Below are 14,352 nucleotides of genomic sequence, written 5' to 3' on the forward strand. Positions count from 1 at the left end.
GTTGTCCCTAAACTTCTGGTTCATCCCCTCTTAACTTTTTTTTTTGACCCTTTTCCTACTCCTACTACACTTTCAGACTTTAGGAATATATATATGGTTTGCGGATAGTTCCTCCTTTTTAATTTTACAAGTTCTTAGTATATAACAAAGTTTCTCAAATAATGGCTTTGATTGATTCAAGGAGGTATATACAAGCCCTGTTTGTATTTATTTCTGATTAATCAATAAATGTTATTACCTAATAAAAGGAATTATTTTTAAATGAGATAGAATAATCAATGAAAATTAACTCTTTCATAGTTATGTACCCATCTCATGCTCTCTTTTCACTTCCTTTTTAATTTGCTGTTTCTACTCAGTTATGGGATTGGGAAATCAGATAATCAAGCTTTATTGTTAATTGTATCTTAAGTAGTGGTTCTCAAACTTTTTATTCTAGGCAAAAAGGGAATCACTGCCTTCTAAATATTTGTGTTGATAAGATTTTCCAAGCAATCAGATCCCCAGACCTCATTACTTGGGCCTTGGGATTCCTTCACTTTTCCCATCCTTCTTCCTTTTCTTTCCTTATTTCTCTAGGACTTAAAACCATGAATATGACCTTTTAAACATTGATTGGGGAAAAACAGACAGTGAACTACAACTGAGATTGGAAACTGAGACATCTCTGAGTATGGTGATGAGTTTCAGAATTTAGCAGCAAAGCTTACAAGCACGCCGCAGCATATTTTTATACACCAGTGGTCTAAAGTAAGAATACATAGGTACTAAGAGCAAGCTGTTGATTTTGCAAAGCATCTTGCTGATCAATGAATAAAATGCATATACTTTAAATTCTGGCATGTCAGGGGCTCTTCTCACTTTCTTTTTTCTTTATGTCTTTTTATGTCTACACCAGATAAGTGAGGCAATTGTGGTTTGTTCTACCATATACTCATTGTGTTTTTGGTACCCATCGTTGTGATTACTATTGATTCATTTCTTGCTTAATAAAATTTTGTTAACTTTACTATATGTTCCTAGTTACTGATATATCACACCAAGTATATTTAATGCAAATGTTCCTTAGTGAAATGTCTCCTTTGAGACAGAAAATTTTTCTAACATTTAGAACTATTCAAAAGGGAAATTGGTTACCTTGGAAAGGAGCATATTGTTCTTCAATTGAAGTATCTGAGCAAAGTCTGGATGACCATCAGTTCAGCTATGTTTTAGAGAATTAAAGTCTATTCTAACTGAGATTAGAGATCAGCTGTCTGTGTGACAGTCATCTTGAATACAGTGGAGACAAAGTTTTATTAGATAATACTGTTTATTGTCCAATGACTGAATGTTCACTTAAGAATGATACAAAGCGTCAAAGACATGCACAGACTGCTTGTCATTTTTCAACAACTTTCATGTGTTCCCAGCACAAGAAGGTTTCAGACATCATATTCCAGCAAAAACATATTGCCCCCAAAAGATCCAAACAAAACAAAACAAAAACCCCCAAAGCTTTAAATTATGGCAGCCATTTAGATATTTCTTAATACTTATAAGCAAAGATTTGAAAATAACTATAATGTAAACTTTCTTTAAAAATATTTTGAATTGCTTGCACAAAAAAGAGCATGGAGGAAGGGTAGAAAGAACAGTGCTTAGTTTGTATAACATATAAATTAAAGCAATGCCAAATGAAGATCCTTCATAAACAATATATACACACATATATGTATGTGTATGTATGTATGTATGTATGTATATATATATATATATGTGGTAATTATTTATTGTAAAGCTACTGGAAGGGCTCTTTATCTCACCTGCAATTGTAGTTTTTTTTTTCTTTCCTATTAAGAAAGGAAAGAAGACTAACTAGCAAGGAATAAAAAATATATATATATATATTTATTTATATATAGCCTGTCCCCCCAAGACAACTTTCTCAAAGACCTGATAACTTTGCAGGCATTTGAACAAGAAGGTATAAAAAGAGGGGAAAGGAAAGAAGCAAAGGCAATTAAACAGCTAAAGAAAAGGTCCAGAGGAATCTATCTTCATAGGCTAACTTGACACTCTTTCCACTCTGTGTCAAATGCTTCCATTATAGAAACCTTTTGAAAGAAAGTGCAATTCTAACACCTAACAACAGAGTTGAAGGTGGTTAGGAGGTGGAAACACAGCACAGTAACGATATAACCAATGCCCAAAACAAACCAACCAAAAACATTAAAAGGAAAAAAAAAAAAAAAAAAAAGGAAAAGGGAAATCAGAAAAAAAAAAAAAAGGTAAATGTCACATGTTGCACATGATTTAACAATAAAGTAAACAAATGGAGAATGTTATATTGGCTTGACTAAAGTCAAATCACTTCCATTGGTCCAATATGACATCTTTAAAACCTTCTACCGATAAAGAGCATGAAAATGCCCCCAAAACAGGTTTGTAGGGGATTATTTCTGGATGCTGTCTTAATAATTTTGCCCTAGAAAGGTAAATTATCAAGGCCTGTGCTGACTGGATCCCAGACAAAAGAGGCTCCATGACACTCAAGGACCACTAATTGTTTTGGGGTCTCTGCAGAATATGCTCAACTGATGACAGTTTGGTGAAGTAGTTTCACAGAAGAAAGATGCCTAATTTCAATTTAGTTACAATTTGTGGTGTATGTATCTTCTGAAAGTAGGTTATTTTTACAACAGAGATATTTATATCTCTGGGACTAACTTCCTTTTGCCATTAGTAAAGTTAGGTGCCTATCTTATTCAAATTACTAGGAACAATGAGTCATCTTTAGGAAACAGCAAGTAGTATTCTACTTTGAGGAGATCTGATTTTCTTCACTATGTTATGTTTCTGATATAGAAAATATAAGCAGATGGTGGCACATCTGGCATTTGGATTGAGGAATTAAATCTTAAGATGAGATGCCTCTAAAGCAGAACATAATGTCCTAGAGGAGCCCAGGCAGAAATAAGAGCTTCATTTAACCTTCTTACCTCCAAAATCCCTTTTCTCTATATATAAAAGAATCAATAGTACTATGTTGCTAGTCAAATAGCTTTTGTAGAAACCTGAGAGCAAAATGGCAACTGTCAATCTCTTTGGGAGTTTAGAGAAAGTCAAGGAACTTTAACACTAATGCTAGATATTCATGTCATCTGCACAACTGCAGATGCCCTTTACAAAGGCATGCCATGGAACTCTCAGGATTCAAAGCTGAGTATATGGACCAGAACATTCTTGATTCTCTCCTAAGTCTGTGATGCTCAGAGTGGAATCCAAAAGATTCCCACTGTAGGAGACAGACTATATTTGAAAATTGTGTTCAGCTGGAAATTTTGCTGCCTTTGCATATTTCCAGGGTCCCTGGGGCTCCATCATGGTATTCTGTTGAGTGATAAGTTTTGGATGCCTTCAGAAACAAGAAATCTGGGTGCTAGTTGTACACATGGCATTTCATGGATACACATTGAGACATGAGATTCTGAAAACCTGTAAAAGGCACAGACTACAGGAAACAGGAGTGAGAAGGAAGATTATAAAGGGCTTTGGGGAAAGGTAGGGACTGACATTTTGAGAAGGAAAGGAAAATTTATGAAATGAGGGACATGCTACTCAAAATGAGAGATACCTGGTAGACCTGCTACACAGAATCTTGCAATGAACCTCATTGGTTTCTGCTAAACGCAACATTCCAAAATAGGGGTGCTGGTGGGGTAGAGATTTCTAGGGAATTTCCTGGTGGTTATCATTCTGAGGAAGGAGAACTGAAAATTACAGCACTTAGCCCAAGTCTAGATAGGATGGGAACTCTGTGCCCTCCTTCTACTTTTCCCTAGAGATGTAGAGATCTGTTTGGGGAGAAAAAAAAAAAGAAAGAAAGAAAATGAAAATCACAGCTAATTTTGACAGAATTGGATGATTATATTTTCATGCTGTTTCTTGGAAGTAATGTCAGAGTTGGACCTGTCTAAACTCTTGGAGTCTTTTCTATTGGCTGTTAGGGTTCTGCCAGTCCACTTATGGGTCCTCAATATCAAGAAATTCCTGCTTGGGTGGTGCTGCCCCACGGTACCATGCACAGGAGCCATCACTCCTCTTGATACAAGCAAAATACTTTGCCTGATGCCCATAAATGATCTTCTCTGTGACCCAGTCCATCCACAGGCACTCATCTGGTGAAGATACATAACATGGGATCATGGGGCATCGAGAAATCTAGGGAGAAAATAAAAACAGGGTCACAAGACAGACTCAGGGGCAAAATCCAAATTAAGTGAAGAGGATTCTAGAATTTAAAGCTGTTTAAAAAAATATATTCAGCCAAGATCTTTCATCCTACAGATCAAGAAAGAGTAACTCAGAGAAATTTAAGTGATGTCCAAAGACCACACAGAGAATTATCTCATAGGACTAAATTCACTTGCTATTCTTATCACACTGTTTTTAGATAGTTGCCTATTGAATCCATTTTGCAACCCCAAAAGAGGTAGCCTAGTCCAGTGCTTAAATCCTGGGGCTGAGTGTCTGCTATTGAAGGGGGAGGGAAACTGTTCCTTTTACTGAAATTGTGTTCCCTTTAAGATTATCACTCTGAAACTGTATTCCCTTTTGATCTATGATCCTTTTGGAGTCTCAACCACTCCTGCAGAAGGCATATCCCCGCAGATCAGTTATCTTTCGGGGATGTCAGAGCCTTTGATTCAGTTAGAAATCCTGTAAAAAGAAACCGTTTGAAGTGCTGTTAATTCCAATAGGAGAGCTGGGCTGGATACTGATAAGCATCTAGGCTGGGATCCTTGGCTTCCTGAAGCCTTAAGACTCAATTTAAAGGGCAGTTTCTAAACTTACTCTTTGCAGAGGCCCAAGCAGTTTGCTAGGACCCTGCCCGCTAAGAAGGCATTCTCTTCTCAGTGCCAGACTCCATTTCCCCAATAGGACTTTGCCACTATATAAGTCAGTCTCTTAGTAAACTGGTTTCTATCCAACAATAAACTTTCATTTTTGCCATTAATATTTCAGGATAAGTGAATTCTTTAACTTTGAACCTGCGGGCTGACCAAAAGGGGATTAACAACTCTCTTATTGCCACTAACCTCATCACCACCGGGAACTGAGGAGAGTCAAACCTCATCACTAGGACTTTGAATTGCGAGATGCAAAATACTTTGGATTTTTGAGCTTCATTCACTTACTAGTGTGCTTGGAGCATAGGAATATGGCCTGTCTCCCTTTCCAAACTTTTTATTCCATGTCGGTCACATTGGAAGAATGAAAAAGGTTAAAAAAAAATTGAGTTTTATGGAGACTGGCATTATACAAATAAAAAAAAATGTTATTATGATCTAGTTTGAGCTTAGGTGCTTGAAAGTCGATGACAATCATCCTATTTAAAGAGCAACTTGAGACTTTGCAAAGTAGTGAATACTTTTACCACATCAAACATCCAATAAATCATGAAAGATTTAATTTTAATTGTATGAAAGCTGATAATATTCTGAACTGTTATTAAGAATTAAAGTTTTAAATTAGGGATATTAGCACTCTGCCTTTTTGAATCTGAAAGGGCTAAGGTAAGAGATAATACACAAGGAAATAAGAAAAGAACTTATGATCTTAACAAGAAAAAAAATGGCTTGGGAAGCTCAATTCATAAATTTAATCCCAATGCCCTCTGTATTCCACTTATTGTTTGCCTACAGTAATTACCATTACTTTTTGTGACTCACTTTGCCTCCAGTTGCATAATGCCAGTATGAGAAAAGAAACCAGAGATCCAAGACTGGAAGAGGCAAAGGATTCATTCCAGGAACCTTCCATATCTGCTAAATAGTTAGGCAACTAATACATTTACTGGAGGCTATTGCAAAAGTCCAGTCTGATGTTCTCAAGTGGGAAAAACTTGATTTAGAGACCAAAAACTGAGTTTGGAAGTCAGGTTTTTTTTTGTTTTTTTGTTTTTTTTAAACTCAGAACTACACCTAATGATTAGCTATCTTTTTGTTGATTCTGAAAAAGTCTATTTCTCTTGACAATATTTTGAACAGGGAGAGATGTCCTAAATCTATACAGGCTACAAATTGAGGGAGCTTGAATCACATTAGCAAGGGGCTAATATACTTAGATTTGTAAGAAAAGGTGCATATGCTTATCTTTTTAGCCAAGGTGCAAAAACATCTACAGAATTCCTATTTTTTTCTATCAAATTTCCTTCCAGATGTCTTCCTTATGAGTTGCAAACTATAGGCCAGATCTATCTACATTTGCCTATCCAAAGTTATCCCATTTCCCTTAAAAGATGACCGGGCAAAGCTGATTCTTGGAATACTATAACCACATTGTATTCCTTGTGGCCATTTATTTGCCACTACCCCTCCATTTCTATCCCATGAAGTCCCCTCCTTCTATAAAACCTGCTTTTAGGAGCAGATTTGCTAAATTTAGAAGAGTGATTCAATGCAGCATAGGTGTGCACAGCATATCTAAAAAGGATATACACCTAGGGCATTTTTTTAAGATCAACAAATACTGAATGAGAAATCATAAAGTATGGTATTTTTATTCATCCAACTAAAAAAGAAAAGCTTAAGCCTAAATTGAAGGAAAAAAAAAAATCTAAAATTTAAATATACAAATATTGCAATTGATTGGGGATTTTTTTAAATAAATTTTTTATTTCTGGAGACTGGTTCTTACTATCTCATCCAGGTGAGAAATATAGTGGCCACTCATTTGTCTAATCCCACCTATAATTGTCGCAGAAACTATAACTTTGTTTACTAGATCTAGGCTGAATTAGCCCCTGGGTTAATAAGATTTCTCTCCTGCTTTCCCCTCCTAGAAGCTTTGCCATATTAGTGCCCAACTTTAATGTTACTGGCTTACTCCTCTCCTCTCCCTTCCCCTTTCTCCCCCCCACCCCAAAGCTCACTGAAGCTTCTAAGCAAGTGATCTACCAGTCTCAATATCCCTGGTAGCAGGGATAATAGGTATGCACTACCATGACCAATAAATTGTTCTTCTTAATCAAACTCTTTTCTTTATGCAAAAATACAGAACAACCTAGTCAGCTTTATCTTCTTGGCTAAAAATGCATTTTTCCCCCCAACTTAGCCCAATACTGCCATCAATGGTGGTAATGGAATTTAAGGACTAATTAGTATAACCTTTAAAATTTAAAAATCTAACTTTTATGCCTTTCCGGCCCATACCCATCAGACCCCTAAGGTAACATATAATGAGCTGAGGAAATAAGGAGGAAGACAGAAAGCCTAGAGTGTGTCTAAGGCATTCAGATTTCAGAGCCACAAAATCATCATTTGTGATTCCTGCACTAAAGGCCAATGGAAGCTCTGGAGGGGAAATCAAGTGGGAACTAAAGGAAGGAAGTAGAACAGCAAGAGTGGTTGTAGAAGCCTAGAGTTACCAGAGACTGGGAAAACCAGTTACATCCCAAGACGGCTCTCAAGCCTTGGTAGCTTTACCAAAAGCAAGAGGGCCTTGACACATTAAGATGTACCCATGCACACCTGATATACCTTTGCTATCTGGTAAGCCTCAGCTCCACAGCACCATGATTAACCTAAAGTTACCATGGAATCTCTGCTCTAATATTAAGAATTGACTGGTAGTAGTCTTTGAATGACAACAGAAATTATCTGCTTACCTTGCATTCACAGCCCATCTGGTATCGCTGATTTAGGCTCTTCTTCTGAGTGGTACTCAGGCTATCCCAGGGCTCAATGAAGTCACAGAGAGTAACATGCATTTTGCCATTTCCTTCTGACTTTCCTGAAAAGACCCAAGAAAACGGTGAACTTGTCTTCTCATTTGACCTTTTGGCTTACTTAAGAGTAAGAGTTTAGTTTCACTGCTGGGTTTTGTAGGATGAACAACACATTCTTGATTGCAAATGTTAATTGAAATCAACATTTAAAGCACCTCTACTCTGTGCAAGACTCTTTTTTTTTTTTTTTCCTGAGGCTGGGGTTAAGTGACTTGCCCAGGGTCACACAGCTAGGAAGTGTTAAGTGTTTGAGACCAGATTTGAACTCGGGTCCTCCTTAATTCAAGGTTGGTGCTCTATCCACTGCACCACCTAACTGCCCCCTGTGCAAGACTCTTAAGAAAGCACCAAATATTGCTCTCTGAATTGAAATGTAAAAGTGAATAACAATGATCCTTGCCCTCATGGAACTTATAATAAATATATGAGAGACAAGTAATTTACACAAATAGCCATATATCAAAGTAGAAAAAGGAAGCAACAATCTATTATTAAGCATCTACTATAAGCCAAGATGTGAGGGTACTGATGACACAAAACCAGAGTTCACACCTTTATGAAATGTACCTTTTACTGGAGGAGAGAGAATGCAGTAGGAGTTTAGAGGAGGGAGGGATCACAAAGACTTTGAAGTTAATAGCAGATTATTGGACAGATAATTCTATCGTGATGTTCCTATCTAACTGGACATAGGTGAGTTTCAGTAATTTTTCACATTTTGCAGTGTCCTCTTGACTCAGCTTCCTTCTCTACCTCTTTGCTAAAGACATCAAACCTGTGACACTCAATGTCTTGGACAAGCAGGAGACAAAACAACTATATTCAGTGAATAATAGAATCTGACAAGACAGGGTGGTCATTTTTAAAACTACTGTATTCATCCTTGTTAAAATAATATCCTGTCAAAATGTTCAAATGTTCATCAACCAGAATCTCTGACAGGCAGACTCAACTGAGAAGCTTTTCTAGGAATGGAAGGATAGTAGCAATCTGAGGAGAAAATGCCACCTTGAAAGGTAAGCACAGCTTGCTTGACAGGATTTTAGCAGACCAAACTTCAATTATCTTAGGAGCAAATTTCATCTGGCAAAGTCACAAATGGAAATACAGTATAGCAAAGCAATAGCGTAGTTGGTGAAAAGTATGCTGACACCACAAATAAATGAGCTGTGACCAATTATTACAGAAGAAAAACCTTGGGTGCCTGAATTAAATAAAACCTTTTATGAGTGAAAAATCACTATTTCAAGCAGTGCTCTCTTGACATTTGAACTTCTCATATTTTGGTTTCTATTTTAATTGCTTGGCTTTCCAGGAATATTTTTATTTCATCTGGTTCCCCACAGTAGTGCTGGGCTCCAAGAGAAGAAGTTATTATCATTATATGTTTTTCTTGTATTTTTGAATATTTTGTGGAGTGGGATGAGAGGGAAAAAAAGAAAAAAATCTGGTATTTATACACACACACACACACACACACACACACACACACACACACACACACACACACACACAGACAGCATAGCATAGTGTTTAAGAACCCTGAATTTGGAATTAGGAAAATATAAGTTCAAATCCTACTTCCAACATCCTTACAAGCTGTGGGACCCTGCATAAGTCACTTAAGTCAATTTCTTCTTCTATAACATGGGATTAGTAATAGCACCTAGCAGAGTTATTGTGAGGATCAAAAGAGATAAAAGGTATACAGTGCTTTGCAAATTTTAAAGTGCTATATAAATAAGAGCTATTATATGTTAAAGACATAAGATCTTGTATCTTCTACCTGGCTCAGTGATTTCTTTTTTAAAAGGATCAAAAAAGAGCTGGAAGAAATAGAAGTGATGAATTACACATAACATAATCTGCTTGTCTTTGGTTTTACAATCCCTTTCTTTCTTCAAATCTCAGCTCTTACACAATATAAAGGGTCATTCATCTATGTTTTCATTGGTTTGAGAACTCTGAAACTCTTATATGACTTAGATTCTTAGATAATTATATTATTATCCATGATGGGCCTTGCTATACATTATTTTGCCATAAGTCATCATGTTAGCAAATGTCAGGAGCAAGATATGAATTACAGACTTCTGCACTCCAAGTTTAGCATTCTACCCAATACAATGATTCAAGCGAAAGAGGTAATGAAAAATATTTCTCTAAATCCAGCCAATTCTTATGTGGGAGCTAATTTTCCAATTAATACTTCTCCCAAATTCCTGTAGCACTTTCAGGTAGTACTCGTTTTATACTGGCTTAAATTATTTTTAATCTCTTTATGCATTAAAAAAACAAAACAAAACACCCCCCCCAAAAAAAACCTTCTCCAAGTCTAAAATATAGGTTACTGGATATCAAGGATTGAGTTCTGTACCCTTGATTCTCCTCATCTCCTAACACAGCATCACATTTGTTGATAGTGACGATGAATAGATTATCCAGGAACCTTATTTCTCATTTATTCATTCAAAAGAAAGTATTAAGTCTGCTAAGTACAAGGCCCTTTGGAGATAGTAAAAATGAAAAAGACCCAGTTATTGCCCTCAAGAAGTATAAAAAAAAAACTCCATGAGAAAATAACCTGCACACAGACACTTACCTTCCAATTCAAATAAGAATGACAAAATACCATGGGTCAGTCATCTTCAAAGTAAAGGTTGGGTCCTTGATCTCAAGAGGGTGAGTGATTAATTTACCACTGACATATAATCCTGAAGGTTAACTGCCACAAAACTACAATCATCTTTATCCTCTACACTCCAATAGATCTTCTTCTTCCCCTCATTGTACAAGCTCCCAATCCCCCTCTTCTGAGTTGAAGTCTTATCTTCAAGGCAGAGCAACTGTGCAGGTGGCAGTGGGCAAGTTCTAATCTCATTTACCTTTCCAGCCTATCTATCTCATGCCCATATTCCCTCATGACTTTGGCAGGCATTCCCTGCTAGAGAGGCTCTGTGTTAAGTGTTAGTGGCTATGGAAACTGAGAATATGGATCAAAGCACATGATTTTAACCTTCTTTCTCTTGGTTTTTCCTTTTTGGTTTTGATTCTTCTGTCAAAACATAACTAATAAGTTTAAGATGATTGTACATATATAACCTATCAGATTGCTTGCTGTCTTGGGAAGGAGGGAAGCAAGAGAGGAAGGGAAAAAGAAAAATACTGGAAAAAAATTACAAAAATGAATGTTGAAAACTATTTTTATATGTAATTGGTAAACAAAATGCTATTGAGGAAAAAAAAGATAAAAACTAATTATTACATCTATCAAAGCTTAAAATCTCTCCAGGTTGGATTGACTATAGCAGATTTAAGATCCCATTGGGACATCCTACTGGGTACCTTTCACTAAAGAAAGAAGAAAACATTCTGAAGTTTCCTGGTTCTTCATTCAAATTATATCCCCTAACTGTGGGTGTCATGCCCATGGCTCTCAACTAAGTCCTCTTCTGTTCCTTTTCTACACTCCAATTCCAGCCCGTCTTTTCTATGAGCTTTAATCATTCATCATGAATTGCCTCTTAGATATTTCAAAATGGATGCCCATTTTGAATGCCTATGTCAAATCTTGTTTTGTCATTGTAGGGAAGATCTAGGTTCAAGTTTGCCACTTTTTACCATAATAGTTATATGACCTTGGACAAGTCACATGAGCTTTCAATGTTCTAGCCAATCCTCTAAAATTACAGGGAAGGTATTGATCTGCTTAATAAAGATAGTTATCTTTACTTCAATAAAATCACAGGTCTAGCTCTAAATTTATTCTTTATATACTTATCTATATATTGATTATCTCCCCAGAGAGCATGTAAGTTTCCTGTGATTAGGGATCATTTTCTTCATTGCATTTGTATCCATGGTTCCTCATATAGATTGATTGAAAATAAGTAAAGTGCAGTGCGCATCTTGAAAGGTGCATGCTTTAAAGGGCTTTAAATGTCAAACTGAGAACTTTTAAATTTTATTCTAGTAGTAGGATTCTGAATTGGGAGACTTGGTCAGGAGTATGGTTTAGGGAGACTACATTGCCAAAAAGATGGTTTGCAGAAAGGAAGAAACTGAAAGCTAAAGAGTCCAATTAAAGGATTGTTGCAACAGCATTGTCCTTTTTTTTTTTTTTTTTTTGTGTGTGTGTGTGTGTGTGTGTGCAAAGGATTTTTATTTTGTTCCCACTCTTTCATAGGTCATCTCCCTTGGCCTTGATGTATTAGGGGAGGAGAAAAGACATGAGGCAGGTCTCTGGACTTGTCCTGGGCAGGATGCCCAGCAGGACTGAGAACACTTATGCAGACACCGCCCAATCACCCATCAACCAGCCCAGACTGTGGACCAGAGAAGTTACATACACTCCATGGAGCAAAAGGCAGTTTTTGAGCTTGGTCAAAAGCCCAATAGATCACAGATAAACAAGATTCCAAAGGAAAGGACTAGACAAACCAATCATCACCCTGGGGCCCAGCTCCTGGAGTTCAGTTATCAGGAGGGAAGCCTGGCCTAGCACATCCTACTCCTCCCCTTGGCTTCCTTGGTCAGGAAGGGCAGTGAGTGCCACAGCCAGTACTTCAAGGGAGTTAGGAGTGTCAAGGTGGGTCTCTACCTTCAGTCCTCCTTCAGTAATGTCTGCTAGACCTGAGAAGCCACTGGCTCCCTCACCAGGACCCACGCCATTTTTACTCCTCCAATGAAACATCAGAGCAAAAGGAACCAAGCCAAAGATGGTGGCCGTCCTTTCTATCAGGAACATGGACTTCAGAGACACAATTTACTTCTTTCCTTTAATGATGATGATTCTGATAAACATAAGGGGTGAGGGGAAATTGTCCTTTATTCTTGAAAACCAAAATAGCATCACTATTTTGAGGGTCAACGTACAGTAGTCTAACTGTGGGACCAATATGAGCTCCGGAAGCTCTACACAGGTAGGGAATAATCCATTTGGAGTAAAGATTTCTCTGAATTTGCGCATCTCACATTTATTTTGAGTAGTGTGCAATTCCTTTGGAAATAGTGTATTTTAGAAATAACTGATGAATAACAACATCTAAGATTTTTTCTGTGTCAGGTCATGTGTTTGAAAATGGGGACTATATGTATATATAAAAAATAATTACTTGCAAGAGTCTGAGTCACAATTGAAATCTCAGCAAGTAACTCATTGTTTTTAAATGACCTCATTATTGGTCAATTTGTTTCATATAACACAACCAAATTTGTGACATAATGGGCAAATAATTTGTACTGGAGTAGAATCCAGTTTTCTTAATATCTGTTCCTCTGTGACCACTGAAATATTTTACTTTTATGTAAGAAATACCTTGTATGTATATATTGTATGTATATATTGTATGACTACAATAGAAAATCAACTGTATAAGTACTCATTATCATTAATTCTTTTGCAGAGATTGTTCCTGTTTGGTTATAACTCAGCAACTTTAGGGTACTTTAGCACTGAACCTCTATGTAATGTATCAGCTTCTGCCTTAAGCCAGGAATATTTTGCTGGTCTCTATTTGTTGAAGATAAGGTTCTTCACTGTTATACTGTTTTGAACAAAATGTTGATGGTTGTTAAATAAAATGCTTCATACAGAAAATGGTACTTGAGTTTCATCATAAAGGAAGAAAAAGGCTCTATAAGGCAGAGGTAAGGAAGGACTGCATCCTAGGCATGGGGAACACCTGGTACAAGGGCAGGGATAGAAAATGGAGGGTCATGTATGAAGAACAGAGAAAAAGCCAGTTTGGCTGGGTCACAGACTACAACCTCTTAATGTTTATGGCACAAAAAAATGCTTAATGAATACTTATTTTCTTATTTCTTTTCTACTCAAGACCACTACTCATCTCTTCATTGCTTTTTTGCATGACCTATAACTTTATTTCTTTGCAGACTATAGTATTCCATGTTTTAAAGTTAAAAAGCATTACTAAAAGAATGTTGATGTTAAAAAAAAAATGGGTCTTTATTCAAAAAAGAAGTTTGGGTCTTTTTTAGAGAATGTTAACCAGATAATAACGATACCAATACTCCTGTAGCTCACATTTACATAAACTGACATGTCAAGGGTGACATTCAGATCCCAGATCTTTCCAGACATTCAGATCCCAGATCTTTCCAGACTCCAAATGCAGGCTCCTTTTACACTATGCTACATTGTCACTCTTAGGAATTTCACATACCATTCTGACTATACACTTAGAATCATTTATATGAACTCTGAATTGCCTTGACATTTCAGAGTATTTATTGCTCATTTCCCCTGTGAATAAGCCATAGAAAATACACACACACAGTATGGCCACAGAATGAGATAAAAATCAGTTTGCTGCTACAAAAGCAACGACAAAAGGGTCAAGAGACCAAGAGAAGATGAAATCTTTGAATCATCCAACTAGGTTCAAGGGCCAATATTAATGTGAAAAGTTCAGTGCCTTGAGAGGCAGGAAACTAGAAAAGTTTAGAAACTTTAGAATTAAAAAAAAAAAAAAATGATATAGCCAGGCAACACTTCTAAGAACAGTTCCAGCAACAGTTCTAAGAAAGAACATGACTCATAGTTTAGGATATTATACTTT

The 14,352-nt window shown here is 36.7% G+C and overlaps 1 protein-coding gene across 1 annotated transcript in view; it reads right to left on the minus strand.

Annotated features, from left to right (window-relative positions):
* Positions 1–3,888: 3,888 nt before the first annotated feature.
* Positions 3,889–14,352, minus strand: part of TIMP2 (TIMP metallopeptidase inhibitor 2) — a 77,290-nt gene continuing 66,826 nt past the window's right edge. Inside the window, exons 4-5 of the mRNA XM_074260285.1 lie at positions 7,652–7,776; positions 3,889–4,203 (exon numbers count right to left, since the gene is read on the minus strand). Coding sequence (XP_074116386.1) covers positions 4,006–4,203; positions 7,652–7,776 — 323 coding nt within the window. The 3' untranslated portion in view covers positions 3,889–4,005. The remainder of the gene's footprint in view (positions 4,204–7,651; positions 7,777–14,352) is intronic.

This window comes from Sminthopsis crassicaudata, chromosome 4 (assembly GCF_048593235.1).
Source record: "Sminthopsis crassicaudata isolate SCR6 chromosome 4, ASM4859323v1, whole genome shotgun sequence".
Classification (NCBI taxonomy): Eukaryota; Metazoa; Chordata; class Mammalia; order Dasyuromorphia; family Dasyuridae; genus Sminthopsis; species Sminthopsis crassicaudata.